This window comes from Anguilla rostrata, chromosome 6 (genome assembly GCF_018555375.3).
Source record: "Anguilla rostrata isolate EN2019 chromosome 6, ASM1855537v3, whole genome shotgun sequence".
Classification (NCBI taxonomy): Eukaryota; Metazoa; Chordata; class Actinopteri; order Anguilliformes; family Anguillidae; genus Anguilla; species Anguilla rostrata.
Genome location: NC_057938.1, coordinates 40,836,165 through 40,849,156, shown reverse-complemented (window position 1 = coordinate 40,849,156; position 12,992 = coordinate 40,836,165). Strand labels below are relative to the sequence as shown.

General features: G+C 40.1%; 2 protein-coding genes across 7 annotated transcripts; one reads left to right on the top strand and one right to left on the bottom strand.

The window, feature by feature from the left end:
• Window positions 1–980: 980 nt before the first annotated feature.
• On the bottom strand, window positions 981–8,616 carry LOC135257191 (echinoderm microtubule-associated protein-like 1). 6 transcript variants are annotated; one of them, XM_064339683.1, is made up of 7 exons: window positions 8,087–8,614; window positions 5,564–5,746; window positions 4,897–5,026; window positions 4,361–4,441; window positions 3,778–3,806; window positions 3,646–3,672; window positions 981–3,312 (listed from the first exon to the last, which is right to left on the bottom strand). In XM_064339683.1, the coding sequence occupies exons 1-7, from the start codon at window positions 8,196–8,198 to the stop codon at window positions 3,050–3,052; spliced, it is 825 nt and encodes a 274-aa protein (XP_064195753.1). In that variant the 5' UTR covers window positions 8,199–8,614; the 3' UTR covers window positions 981–3,049. The 6 variants fall into 6 exon arrangements, with proteins under 6 accessions (XP_064195753.1, XP_064195754.1, XP_064195755.1 ...); XM_064339685.1 differs by having other exon boundaries at window positions 3,119–3,301; window positions 8,087–8,616; XM_064339684.1 differs by lacking the exon at window positions 4,361–4,441 and having other exon boundaries at window positions 8,087–8,612.
• A 2,594-nt stretch (window positions 8,617–11,210) lies between these two features.
• Window positions 11,211–12,565, top strand: LOC135257994 (uncharacterized). Its single transcript, XM_064341193.1, has one exon. It carries the CDS (start codon window positions 11,316–11,318, stop codon window positions 12,222–12,224), a length of 909 nt encoding a protein of 302 aa, XP_064197263.1. The 5' UTR covers window positions 11,211–11,315; the 3' UTR covers window positions 12,225–12,565.
• Window positions 12,566–12,992: the final 427 nt, after the last annotated feature.

The window sequence follows — 12,992 nt, the reverse complement described above, 5'->3', positions numbered from 1 at the left end:
TAAGGCATCAAATGACCTTTCTAGTGTTTCTGCTAATTACGGGAAGACATTTAAGACATCTAATATAATTGATTCTGTAACAGAGAGCTATGTTTGCAGCTATTGTGTATTCAAAAACATTTATATCAACTTTACATAAATGGTCAACTTTTGTAAATGTCTACACTGTGCTTTTATATGAGAAAAATGGCAAACATTTATCAGTTCTTGTCACTTGCATAACTGTGACAAGATGGCTCATAACCTCATAGCCTTATGGTTGAAAGCTTCTGGCTGACTGATTGTGGTTACACTGTATCAAACCATCAGCACAAGGCTTCAGATGTAAAGCCTTGTGTCATTAATGGGACCTGGTTGTCGCCTAGCAGCCATGTGTTCAAACAGTTGTTCCTCTGAAAGGCTGTGAAGATGCAGAGTTGGCGATGATGAAAGACTTATGAGCAGACTCAGGATAACTGTTGAGTACATGAGTTCTGCAACATTTTGCAACTTCACAAGCACTGAGGGAATGGACCTGCTAATGGTTTACATACATTGCACTGTTGAGAGATGAAACTTCAGCCAGAATGACAGGCAAGAATGGGACAGATGTCAGAAGCTCCTCATCAAGTGAGGCGGACCTGAAGTATGGGGGGGTGGTGAATTAGCTTATGACTTGACACAATCTGTGTATATGGACTTGCCTACAATACATTATTAACTTTCTAAACAAGTGAGGATTAAGTGAAATATGTTTAATTTTTGAATCCAGCACCTTTAACAGCTAACACCCTCGTTTAATGTCTGGCTCTCTAAATATCAAACATAAGTGCATCAACAGTTAAAACCCCTCACTTATTAAACATGTAAAATGAATTTATTTGATTTTGTTTGTTAGTTATTATCGAAGATATCATTTATCAATCAAATTCCTGAATTCATTGATAGGCAGAGCAACCTGTTGGATCAACATTTATGAAAATGTACAACTCACAACCAGATTAAAATTAAGAGATGTATTATGTTACAACAAGAATACAATGTCTAATCTAAAGACGAAGGTTGACTACCTTAAAAAAAAACAATTAATGTTACAGACATTGATAAGTTACAGTCACAAAAGAAATGTCAAACCATAGCTTGTTTTTCCCAAATTGTTCCATGTCCAAAGTTCAAAACCAACAAACAGAAGAATATTTTTAAAAAGCCAGGGGTGAAAATGTAAAAATTCCAGATGAGCTGTAAGACAAAAATGTCAGATCCTGTGCACACGAAACACCAAGAAACAAGAGGCCCAGATGCAAGGTTCTGATTATCCAGGTGACAGCAGCGCAGATAAAACCCCTGAATGTCCCCACAACAGATATTAACTGCCTGATGTCAAGCACCCAAAAATGGTCTTGTTTTCAGTAAAGAAAGGCCTGCATCTTAAGTAGTTACAAGGGGGTAACACACCCTCTTCTCCTGGCGCATGCATTCTTAATAAATAGGGGAGCATGATTGTGTTGATTGGGTGAGATGTGGACGTGTGAGAGAAGGGTCAGACAAGGACAGTCCTACCTGAAAGCTAGTAAATGTGCATATTAAAGTTATGTTGTTGGAAGCAGGACTGAGCTCTGTGATATTATTATCAAAAGATTCATGGTTTTATCCTCTTTATAATGAGCGCAAACATGAATATGTAATCCAGCTAAGCTATTGAATACCTCTAAAAACATGGACATTTACTTCTGCTTCTACAATAGAGATGATATTTATAAAAAAATTATTGTTGAGTCCAGCCAGTTGCAATCTCCACCTTCAGGCAAAATATTTTCCATTTAACAAATGAAAATAAAAAACATGAAAATTGGCATTAAGGTCTAGAAGCCCAAAACTTTGCACATTTCTGATAATCCAGGTTTGCATCATTTTACACCATTTGAAATGGCATATGCTACTTAAATAATGCTGTCCTCGAAAAATGTCTCACACTGTTTGCCCAATTTACATATAAGATAGCATGCATGATCTGTGAATTAAAACCTGATTTGGCAAAGAAAAAAAAAAACATGGTCACTACAAGCCTAATGATTTTCAGCATTGACAAGTAATACTCAAATTAGAGACACTGATACCCATTTAGATAAATTACTCTCAAACATGGTCTGTGGATGCTATGGATAAATCCAAGTGGCAATTTTGAATTAGAGCTATAAAAGTAAATGTATTAAATGCTGATATGGAGGTTAAGGAAAAGTGCAGGACTGGCAGGTGTATATAATGCAGGCGGGGGCTGGGATTTTAATGGCTTTTATTTATTTTAAGGGCGTTTATTCTGAAACACAGTTTAGAAACAATCAACTACTGACAGAATAAAGTTAACAGAAATAAGCCTTTTTGATGACTTTCTCCGACAGGATTAGAATAGAAACAGATCAGAAAAGATGGAACAATAAATAGCATGACAGTCACAGGAAAATCATGCATAAAGGGAAAGTAAATCAGACAGAGAAATAGAACAAAAATACATGAGAAAAACCAGCCGGAAGGAAAAATAGAAAATAACCACATTGATGGCCTTGTCTATTCAACAACATGTAAAAAAAGATCTAGATTTAAAGCAATAATTCATTTTTCTACTTTTTAACATCTGCCTATTTTTATATTGCGTCACAATAATTTACTATTCACATTTGTATTTGTAGCCCTGTTCCATCACATCCACTCAGGAGAGTGTAGTTTAGCATGCATATCCTCCAAAGCATGAAAGCTTTTTTTCACCCTGCAGCCCACCCAATCAGCTGTATTGTCATTTGGTCAAAGAACTGCATTAAATATGCAGTTTACACAGGCAGCCTGCATGTAGCTAACTAACTAGAGAAATTGGTCTCGCACAATGAGGTTGGGATAGGCCTGTTGACAAAAGCCCTCTCTCCCTGGCTGATACCATGGCCACGGTCAGTATCTAGGCAGTCAGGACTGGCTTCTGGACCACAGAGTACATCACTGCACTCAGATTGAGGGCTTTTAGCTTTTTAGCCATCCAACCCCATTTTCAACTTCTGTATGAATTCAGAAAATAACTAAGCTAATAACAAATCTGGAAGTACTGGCTGGGAGATTTAAGGGGGCTTTTGTAACCTGGGGTGTCCAGAGGAGTGAACCCAGTTTGGCTGGAAGTTTTTCGGAGGGACAGAGTGAGTGCCGGAGCTTTGATCTTCACCTTATCAGGGGGGCTCTTCAATTTGGGGGGAGCACTTGTAGGGCGAACAGGAAGCAGTGTCAGCATTTGGGGGGCCTCAGAAGATCCAGTCCTTTTTGACAGGTGGCTCAGATATATCTGCATTGTTACTAAGTGGAGTTGTAGGAGTGGGGATGGGGGAGGGGGGGGGGGGAGGAGTGGTGCAGAGGAGAGGAAAGTGTAGCAAAATCACGGTCAGAGATTATGGACACATTTCGGCAATCTCTGTGTGAATCTGGACATAGCTTAACTGCAGATCGTACAATCACCGGGCTGCCATGAAGTATGAATATGAATGTAGGCTGCAGCTAAATCCTGTACAGGGGCTGGGGCTGCAGGTGGTAGCAAATGTGGGTGTATTTATTTAGCAGAGAAGACACTATAGCCTGAGAGGTACAGGAAGCTTTGTGAAAGCAAGTGGGAAAAGAAGAGGAGAGTCCTACCTTTGCAGTGTGTTACCTGGCGTGTCCCTTTGGGGGTTAAAGAGAAAAGACGAGAAAGACCAATAGCATAAGGACACTTGTAGCTAAGACTCATGTGCCTCATTACCTCCACATGAGGAAGGACTAACTTACCTACAGTGAATACTGGTTCCTTCTGTTTGCTATGAGAAAGAAAATGGTAACCACTGTGAAAACTGGGGAACATATATTTTAGTTTTTTTTTTTTTTATAACCCTGTCTTTCAGAAAATTGCATGAAACGAATCCTTGAGCACACCAAAGTAGTGTTTCTCAACATGATGTTATCATACTGTATGTTACCAGTTTGGGCAAAATGAGTTCTGTGCTAAAAATCTGTGACTGGCACCTAAATAATGAAATTGAATCTGTTCAAATAGAGATTTTTGATAAATAAGTTTCAAATCAGTATTTGATTATAAATAGGACTAGCTAACCTAGTGGATTTTAAATACAGTTTGGATTCAGTTTGGAACTATAAGAATCATAGGAAGTAGATTTGAGCTCTAGAAAAGGGGACTGTAGTTTGTATTTCTGTGCTGGTATTGGTACAAATCTTAAATAAAACTTATTCTTTCAGTAACTCTAAAAACATTGTATTTTCATAGAGTGTAAAAAAAATTATGTTTTGGCCACATCAAAACATTTGCAAAAGCTGGCCACATATGAGGAAAATACTGACTGGTTGCCACGGCTACCTTGGGCCGGTCCCCGTGGAAACGCTATAACTGCTGCTCTCCCTGTGTGTCTGAGTGGCCGTATGCTCTGAGGAACTCCCTCTTTACAGTTAGAGACACAGAAGATCGCATTCATTTTTTGCATTCATGCACCACTCAGGTCAGAAAATATTCTTCCATAAATGAAACCTTAATTTGAAATATGTGCTTGCTGAACATACAGTGTATCATTTCCATTTATGAAACCAAAGAAGCTGATGCAGTAAACAGCAAAACATTGTGTTTTAACATGCAGCTACAGACTGCTATAATAATAATAATAATAATAATAATAATAATAATAATAATAATAATAATAATAATATACATAGTATTTATATAGATTGTTTAGTTAACATTACACTGTTGAACAAAATCACTAAAGGACTGCAAAAATACTGATGTTCTCACACTGAAATCACTGCATCTGTATCAGCCGTGTTCTCACAGCTGAGTAACTGAGAGTTGAATTACACATGTCCTCAGATAACATATATTATTTTGACGGGGGCTTGTACTTCTTGGTTGCTAGTGCAGAGGGGGTTTTTCTGGGACAGGAGGGAGTTGGGGCAGTGCTGGGTCTCTTTGGTAGGACGGTGCTGCTGGTAGCTGTGGATCCAGGGCTCCGGGCTTGCATCATGGGCTTGGCTGTGAGACAGGAAGTAGAGGATGAGAAGTTGAATGACCTTATACCATGGCCAGCCTCTGGGGTGATGATGAAGTGCACATGGTGTGAAAGATGAGGTGGTACACATTAAAGTGTAATTCGTGAGTTCTTAAACTGAATGTGACAACAATTATAGTTGTTGAAAATGAGTTTTATTTTTAAGTTCCAGATTTTTTTCTCTACACTTATTAAAGGTGCAGTATGTACATATTTTAGTATTATTTTATTTAATAATTGGTTGCAATTTCTTCACATCCCAGCAGATATCTACCCCAGGCTCTGAAATAAGCCACTCTAAACTTCACTGCACCTGTATCTTAACTAATCAGGATAGCTCTCTGCCTGTCAATCATGTTTATACAATTATACACCACAATTTGTTAATCAGTTGAATCAGGTGTCATAGTGCTGGGCTGAAGCAAAAAACCTGCACCCACACCAGCCCTTTTTGGATAAGACTGAACAGCCCAGGTGTAAGTTATGAGTGAAGTGGTATTAATGGGGACTGTAGGTGTTACCTTTGGCTGCTCCCTTCTTGGTGACATTAGCTTGTCTCTCTTCGGAGAGGCTGAGCCTCCGCAGCAGGTCTGCCAGCACTGACTTCAGCATCTGGAGCTCGTCCTCCTGCATCTGAACCCGCTGCTCGAGGGTGGACAGGCGGTCCGATACATCCATTCCACTGGCCGCAGACACGCTGTCATCTGCCAGCACAGCAGAAGAGAGACATAGTGAGTTAAACCCTGTTAAAACAACAAAGGGGTGGTCAAGTTGTTGATAGACGGATATAATCCAACACTGTGTCAAGCCCGGCCTTGAAAACTGGTCTCTGTTAATACATATGATATACTCTTCTTTCTTTGGATCTGTTTTTACATTGGTATTGTTCTCATTCCCACAGTGCAAACTGCATCTTGTAATACAGTTTTACTACCCATACAAACTACATACCATATGAGTCTTTTCTGTGTGCATGTTTATGCTATACCACAAAGTTTCTACATTATATTTATTCTTTGTGAAGTATTTAATTCAAATCAAGAAGGGTACAGGCTCCATACTTTGTCCAACAGTTTGATTTATCAGTAGATGCATAGCCCAGGGTTTTTTAGCTTGGCTTGCTTTCCCTCATGAAGGCACATCAAGGCTGTGTCCCCTATACTCACCAAGCACCATAAACCCAGGTAAAAGTTACAGGATATAATTTGTGCAAGCAGCCTTTACAACCTGTTCTTTCCAAGGGTCACACTTGTCCCTGATGTCTACTGTGACAAATTAACCAGCTAGAATGGGAGCTACAGTGCACTCGTGTGTATGGTATGAACTACTCTGTTTATGTAGAGTAAGAGCTACAGTGCACTCTGTGCTCTGTATTTGTATTATATGAGCTACAGGGCACTCTGTGCATGTACAGTATCAGCTACAGGGCAGTCTGTACGTGCAGTATGAGCTACTGGGCACCCCATGCATGTTCAATATGAGCTACAGTGCACTGTGTGTGTGAGGTCTACACAGACCTCAAACACAAGTTTGAAAAACTAATTCAAAATCGCTAGGGAACAAATTTAAGGCAAATTTTTGGATTTGGAGGTAACTAGTTGAGATTGAGATCAGCTGTCCAACAAAGGGGATTGGGGGGAGGAGAGTGACACAATTAAAATGAAATTCACCATCTAAAATATTAAGATCCACCCCAGTGGAGGCTCATTGAAATGCATGAGATATTTCGAACCTAGGCATGTGAGCGTGACGTGAATCATCAACCTGTGAGTCTCACACCTGGCGCGTGAGACTTGAGATCTACAGTACATGTACATGTTATGTAATCCTTTGAAAGGCACAGCCTGTTTACCTGGGTACTTTTGCCCCTTATTTGCCTTCTTAATCCTGCTTGGCATTAGCGAGGCACGCTATCGGGTTTGCTATGTGGTGTAGGTAATAACATGTCATTATGTTTGTTGGCAGTTACTGCACTGGTAACTTTTGGTATGAGCGCAGCAACCATATAGCGAGCAGCCATCATCGGACCATATGAATACAGCAAACAACTCTGACTATTTGAATAGAACAGTGATTTTAATGTTGAGTACAGTGAACAGTGATGCTCTGCCCATATATATATATATATATATATAGTGAGTATTTCAGTGTAGTGAACAACTCAGAATACATTGAGTAGTTCCGACTGACTGTATGAGTACAATGAACAGATGCTCTGTTTGAGTAAAGACCTCTGACTGTGCGAGTATAGCTAGCAGACAGGCTCTTTTTCATCAAAGTCTGGGCAGAGTGTGTGGTCCCATCTGCCTTACTGACAGCTTTCCAACGTTATACTTGAGGATGGAGATTAAAATAGGTTTTAATCCCAAGGCTGTAGAGGATTATTAGCCCTCATTAGGTGGGATAAACAGAGCCATTGCATACAGTAACATGCAGTGGTCATTACAACTCAAAGCCAATTTAACTAATATATTTCTCCATACATGAATACTATACTTTCCTCCGACTGGACAAAAACCACATACTCTACCATTTAAGAAATGTTGTGATTGTTATAGTACATGCATACATGCCTCGCCCCCATCTGAATCTGTATTTGCGCATTCTGCATCTTAAGATAACTATACAAAATTCAATCCTGACTTAATAAAACATGCTCTGTGTCTAACTACAGGTACACCAGTCAGAGAGAAAGTAAGTGAAACACAGGTCACATGATTGAAGAATAAAATACAAAAACAGCAGTCATACTTTAAGCTTGAACTTCTTTATAACCCCTGGTCTGGCCCTTACAGAATCTGAATAGACTTGAAAACAAAATATATTACAAAGATTGTGCACCACTTTGCAATATATTATGAAAAATGTGACTTTTCTCCTTTTCAAATATTGAAATATATTACACTGCTGTGAATCATGTTTATATTTATTATATTTGAAAAATAGTCCACACACTTACAATGCATTTCAATATATTCCTCCCTAACGGGGACTTCAAACCCCCCTCGGCACAGCGACCACCGTGTTCCCTTAGTAACACTGACCCATGGCGAAGCTGATCTCGGGGGCGAGAAGCGCGTGGGAGTGGGAGGTCTCGTCCAGGACACTGCTCCGGCCGGGTTCCTGTGCTGATGCCATGCCGTCTTCGTTCTCCATGGTCCCCAGGCTGCGCGAGTGATGTCCCCACGATCTGAACTGCGTGTGCAGCAGCGCTACGTGCTCACCGTGAGTATGCGGAGATCTGCACTGGCAGGTGGACCTCTCCCCTCCGAAGATGAGTGATGTAATTAAATCACAGATTAAAAGCCTGTAAGCCTGGCCGGACACTGCTGGCTGCGCTTAGCCAGTCTGGAGACCCAGCTTCTGAGCGACCCTTGGAGACAACATCTATGAACACAGAAATCAACCGTAGGTTTGGATCCATTTACAAATAAAAACGTGTGTTTGGGTTAGGGTTTAGGTCTAAGGATAATTACATAAATACGTGCAAATAATGCTCTATATCTAAGCGTGGGATTTTTTCTTCAAATGGTACTTTCCAAAGAAAAAAAGAGCATAGCTAATCCGTTGAATAGACTAGTGCACCAAATGCTAAGATTAATGTTCTGCCCTATCCAGGGTTATCTATTACAGCTACAATATAATCAGCTTATCAGGAAGGAAATTAGCCCTTGAGGATTTTAATTGCTGTATATTAACAGAAAGGACAGCAGGGAGAGAAGAACCTTTGGCAATAAGCTGACATTTCTGTTAATTTGGCACTTATTGGATTTAGGTTACGTGTTCAGAATTTAATTAGCTCAGTTAGTTGTGCTGCAGGTTTCTTAAAGAATGCAACACCACCTGCTTCCAGTTCACTTTTCAGTTTGAATATATTGCTATGACTACAGTACTTAAAAATAATTTAGCATACCTAATATTTTACGCACTTTTTCCTGCCTTGTCTCCAGGTTATTCTGCTCTGATATATGAGGACTCATAAGTCCATACCAATAAGTATGGACTTAAATTAAAAAACAGCCACTCTGGTGAGATGAGCTAGAGAGAACGTTCCTAAACCCCCATACCCACTTGTGTGCCTGCCCCCCATATAATTATGAAAATAACAACATGTCTCATTTGAAAATATGCTTATTTAACCAGACATATCCAGAAACTGAGCATGAACCAGCTCTTCCCTATTCCTCAAGCATTAAATTGCTATATTTAAAATGAAGATCTAGTTTTTCAGAGGCATTCATCAAATTTGAACCACTGATAATCTGCTGTCTTGTACATGGCTCACCTTTAATAGTTCTCTCCTCCTAGTGGACATAATAGGCAACAACACTCATCTGAAATACAGGGATACACATTGACCCCTAGTGGCCATGAATTATAATTTCCAGATAGTCCAAAAAAGATTTTATTAATGAACACAGAACGGAAGCACTGGAGCCTTTACCAATGGCATTTTGGAGTGGCATGGCGTTCTGATCATTTTGTTAAATTTTTATATTTCATTTTTATAAAACCAGGTAGATTCAACTGAAAACTCAACTCTCTTTTGCACTGTGGAGTCAACGTGGCTAATAGGGAGTTCAAGGGATTGTGTCAATTTGACATAGAGAATACATGGTATTTTGTAAATTGGACATTGGGGATGATTAGTTGGCCAGATGTGGGGAGTCTTTTTGTAGGGAGATAATTTTTGCGATAATTTGACAAGGCCACCACAGTTGCACTCCTATAGTTTTAGAAAGTACCACTGAATCCTTAATAGTAAAGGATGCTACCTTCTACAGCACGGTTCCCCTTTCTCAGTTGGTTGTGCCCCTTTTTGTTTGGTCTGGGAGAGAGAGTGCCCCTGCTGGCTGATCAATGCCTCTTCTAGCCGCAATTCCAACCTCAGAGACATATAAATTCCCTTCTTTGATTTGGCACTTACAAGAATTAGATTATTTTATACAATCAAATAAAATTGTGTAACAAAACAATGAAGATTTAGCTTAAGTTTAATCAAGCAGTGTTTTGCAGCTTTTAATACTAAGAAATATGAAAATAATAGGAAAATATCCCAACTGACCCTATATAGTAATGTAGCCATATGTTATTATGGGGTTTTCTTCAGTGGTGTGGCCCTGTGCATTTATAGGTCAATCACATGACTCTTTGACCCATTTCTGTCCAGGTGGAATTCAGCACATTGGCACAGTTTGTTTCCACACAGACATAGGCACCAGCGAACAATAAGTCGTTTTTTTTCAAACACTGAAGGAGGGATTCATAATGAAGCTCTTACAGAGCACATTAGAGTGGAACATAGGTGCCCCATACTGACACTAACAAGGCCTTGCGGAGTGCACGGTGGAGGACTCCTGTGACTTTGACTCATACAAACAAGATGGGGCATGATGGAGTGCTGTGATCAGCTCTGGGCCATCTATGCATTACGCTCCAGTGGAATATGCCACACAGCTAGCGCTAGCGTCATACTGAAGATCCTGCAGCTTATAAACAGTTTGGTCTTCTGATAAATGTGCAATATTTGTCCAAACAAACATTGGTAAGAAATAACATAATTGGTCTTTTCCAAAATAAACACTTGCATTTATATCATCTCAGTGCAACAAAAAAAAAATAAAAACTATAACACATGTGCCTGTTTAATTATCATTATCGGTGACAGTGCAGACTTAAATAAGGATATCATAGTTTGGAGGAAAGAATGGAGGAAAATAATCCTGTGGGGTACTAGTATGACAGGAGCAAAGGTGTAAAGACTCATTTACAAATCAGATCAACAAGGCATGACATTCCTGACACTAAAGAACACTCTCATTAAATCCTGCTCTTACAAGTGGTGGCCACAGTGGCTGTGGAGTAGAGAAGAACTCGTCAAACCTCACTCAGCTAAAATGCACGTGTGTGTGTGTGTGTGAGAGAGAGAGTGTGTGTGTCGCTCACTCTCAGTGCAGAGTATTTAGATTTTTTATTTGTTTCCTTGTTCAATGCACAATGACATAAAGCCTCTTCCTGTGTGACTCCAAGAGGAATTAGGCATTCTCCACTCCTCTGATTTTTTTGCTCCCCTGTCACGCTAAGTGAACATGCCAATTAAACTGCGAATAGCTCCTCATGAAAAAAAAAGAGCAAACAGCTCTTCAGGGTCACATGCTTCTGATAACATGACAACAGCAAGGCTTCAGGTCCTTGAGGTGAAAATTTGAGGGGTAACCTGTCTAGGTGGTGAAGGAGAGGTGTTGTGAAAGGTATCTCTGTAGTTCTAGACAGATGGAAACCAAAGAGGAAGTAAAGATTGAGCTCGTTATTATCAGGTTCCTGATCTCCGTCATTGGGGTGATAGGAAATATCATCCTGATGATGTCTATCTTAAAAACCTCAAAACATCTTAAGACCTATGAGATCCTGTTGCTGGGACTGGCCATTTCTAACCTGGAGACCATCATCATCATTGACGCATATGATTTATTTTCCAGCGCTGAGAACTTGACTATGCGCATGGTGGTCTGCAACACTATGAAGTTCCTGACAGTATTTGGTGAGGTCACCACTATCCTCTTCACCATGCTAATCAGCATCTTCCGCTACCAGAAGCTGCGAGATGCGGAGAAACGGGTTAATTTGCCCATCCTGCTGGACAGTGTTCCCGTGGCGATGGGGGTGAGTGGGGCCTGTGTGCTGCTGGCCATCATGTTCGGGATGCCCACCTACGCCATGAACATGGACCACCACATGTCCAACTACACCGACACCGGCTCTTGCCCCCTGGATTTCTTCCAGTGTCCCAAGAACAACTGCCCAGCCCTAAACAAGGTCTACAAGTACTGCTTTCTGTTCATCTGCATTCTGCTGCCTCTCTGTGTAGTCACGTTAACCAGCAGCCTCATCCTCAGGACCCTGCTGCTCCAGAGGAAAACTGCGCCTACCCAGTCTTTCAACTCCTCCATCACCACTCGTAAGACCTCCAGTTTCCAGCGGAGCACCATTGCAATACTGGCAGCCATGACTATCTTTCAGCTGGACTGGACGATTTACCTGGTACTGCATCTGGCTATAGACCCCTACACCTTCCTCTACTGGGATCAGACAGAATTCTTAATCGCCACCACTTACTCCACCCTCAGTCCCTATGTCTACGGCACAGGAAATAACTTGTTCTCTCTAAAGCGCTTTTGCTGAAGTGGAAAGTAGGACCAGCACACATGGAAGTCCAGTGCTGCAGGTATTTTATTGCAGATTATTATCATTAATATGTGCTTCCTTATGCCAGAACTGATAAAAAATTATGTAGCTCCTCACCAACCTGTATATAATATATTGCAAGCATGTCATTAATGTTAAAGTAACTAATTTTAAAAATATATGCATGACAACAGAATATGAATCCAACTTCTCATTAATCTTTATCTTCATTGATTATGCCTTTTTGTTTAATCTCAAATATGTTATTGTTTATTGTTTCTGTGCACCCTAGTATCTTAGAGTCATACGTTCTTATGGAGTTACCTGGATTCAGCTAATTACTGTCCAGTTCACTGGTTGAATCCCTCACCTCCAGCGACTGTTTGTTTTCTCTATTTAAAAAATTCTAAATGTAAAAAAAGAACGAAATAAAAATTTAATAATAATAAATAATTAAACCCCCCCTCCACTGTTTCGTCAGATTGTGACAGGTCTTGAAAATAAAAGTGCAAAACACAAGGTACGGAAGGATGGGGTAATGCTGATGTAGCCTAATTGTTTTTGCTCCTCTGAAAATGACCTCACTGTGAAAGATAGCTCAATAAAATGTAAAAATTCCTAAAAATGCATGTGCGCCTCTTCCCACTTTGCTAGCCTATACAGGTCTGGAGTAAAGAAGTATCCCAATGAACAAAAGCCGGAATCTAGACGGATATACTGTATATATATATATATATATATATATATATATATACAGGGGTGGAA

Excerpts from the sequence above, each read along its gene's own strand:
- LOC135257191 (XM_064339683.1), bottom strand. The coding sequence starts at position 8,198 with ATGGAGAACGAAGACGGCATGGCATCAGCACAGGAACCCGGCCGGAGC. Across the intron at positions 5,747-8,086 it reads CGAGATCAGCTTCGCCATGG|ATGACAGCGTGTCTGCGGCC; the intron begins GTCAGTGTTACT and ends CTGTGCTGGCAG. Across the intron at positions 3,313-3,645 it reads CCAGGTAACACACTGCAAAG|TAACAATGCAGATATATCTG; the intron begins GTAGGACTCTCC and ends AACTCCACTTAG.
- LOC135257994 (XM_064341193.1), top strand. The coding sequence starts at position 11,316 with ATGGAAACCAAAGAGGAAGTAAAGATTGAGCTCGTTATTATCAGGTTC.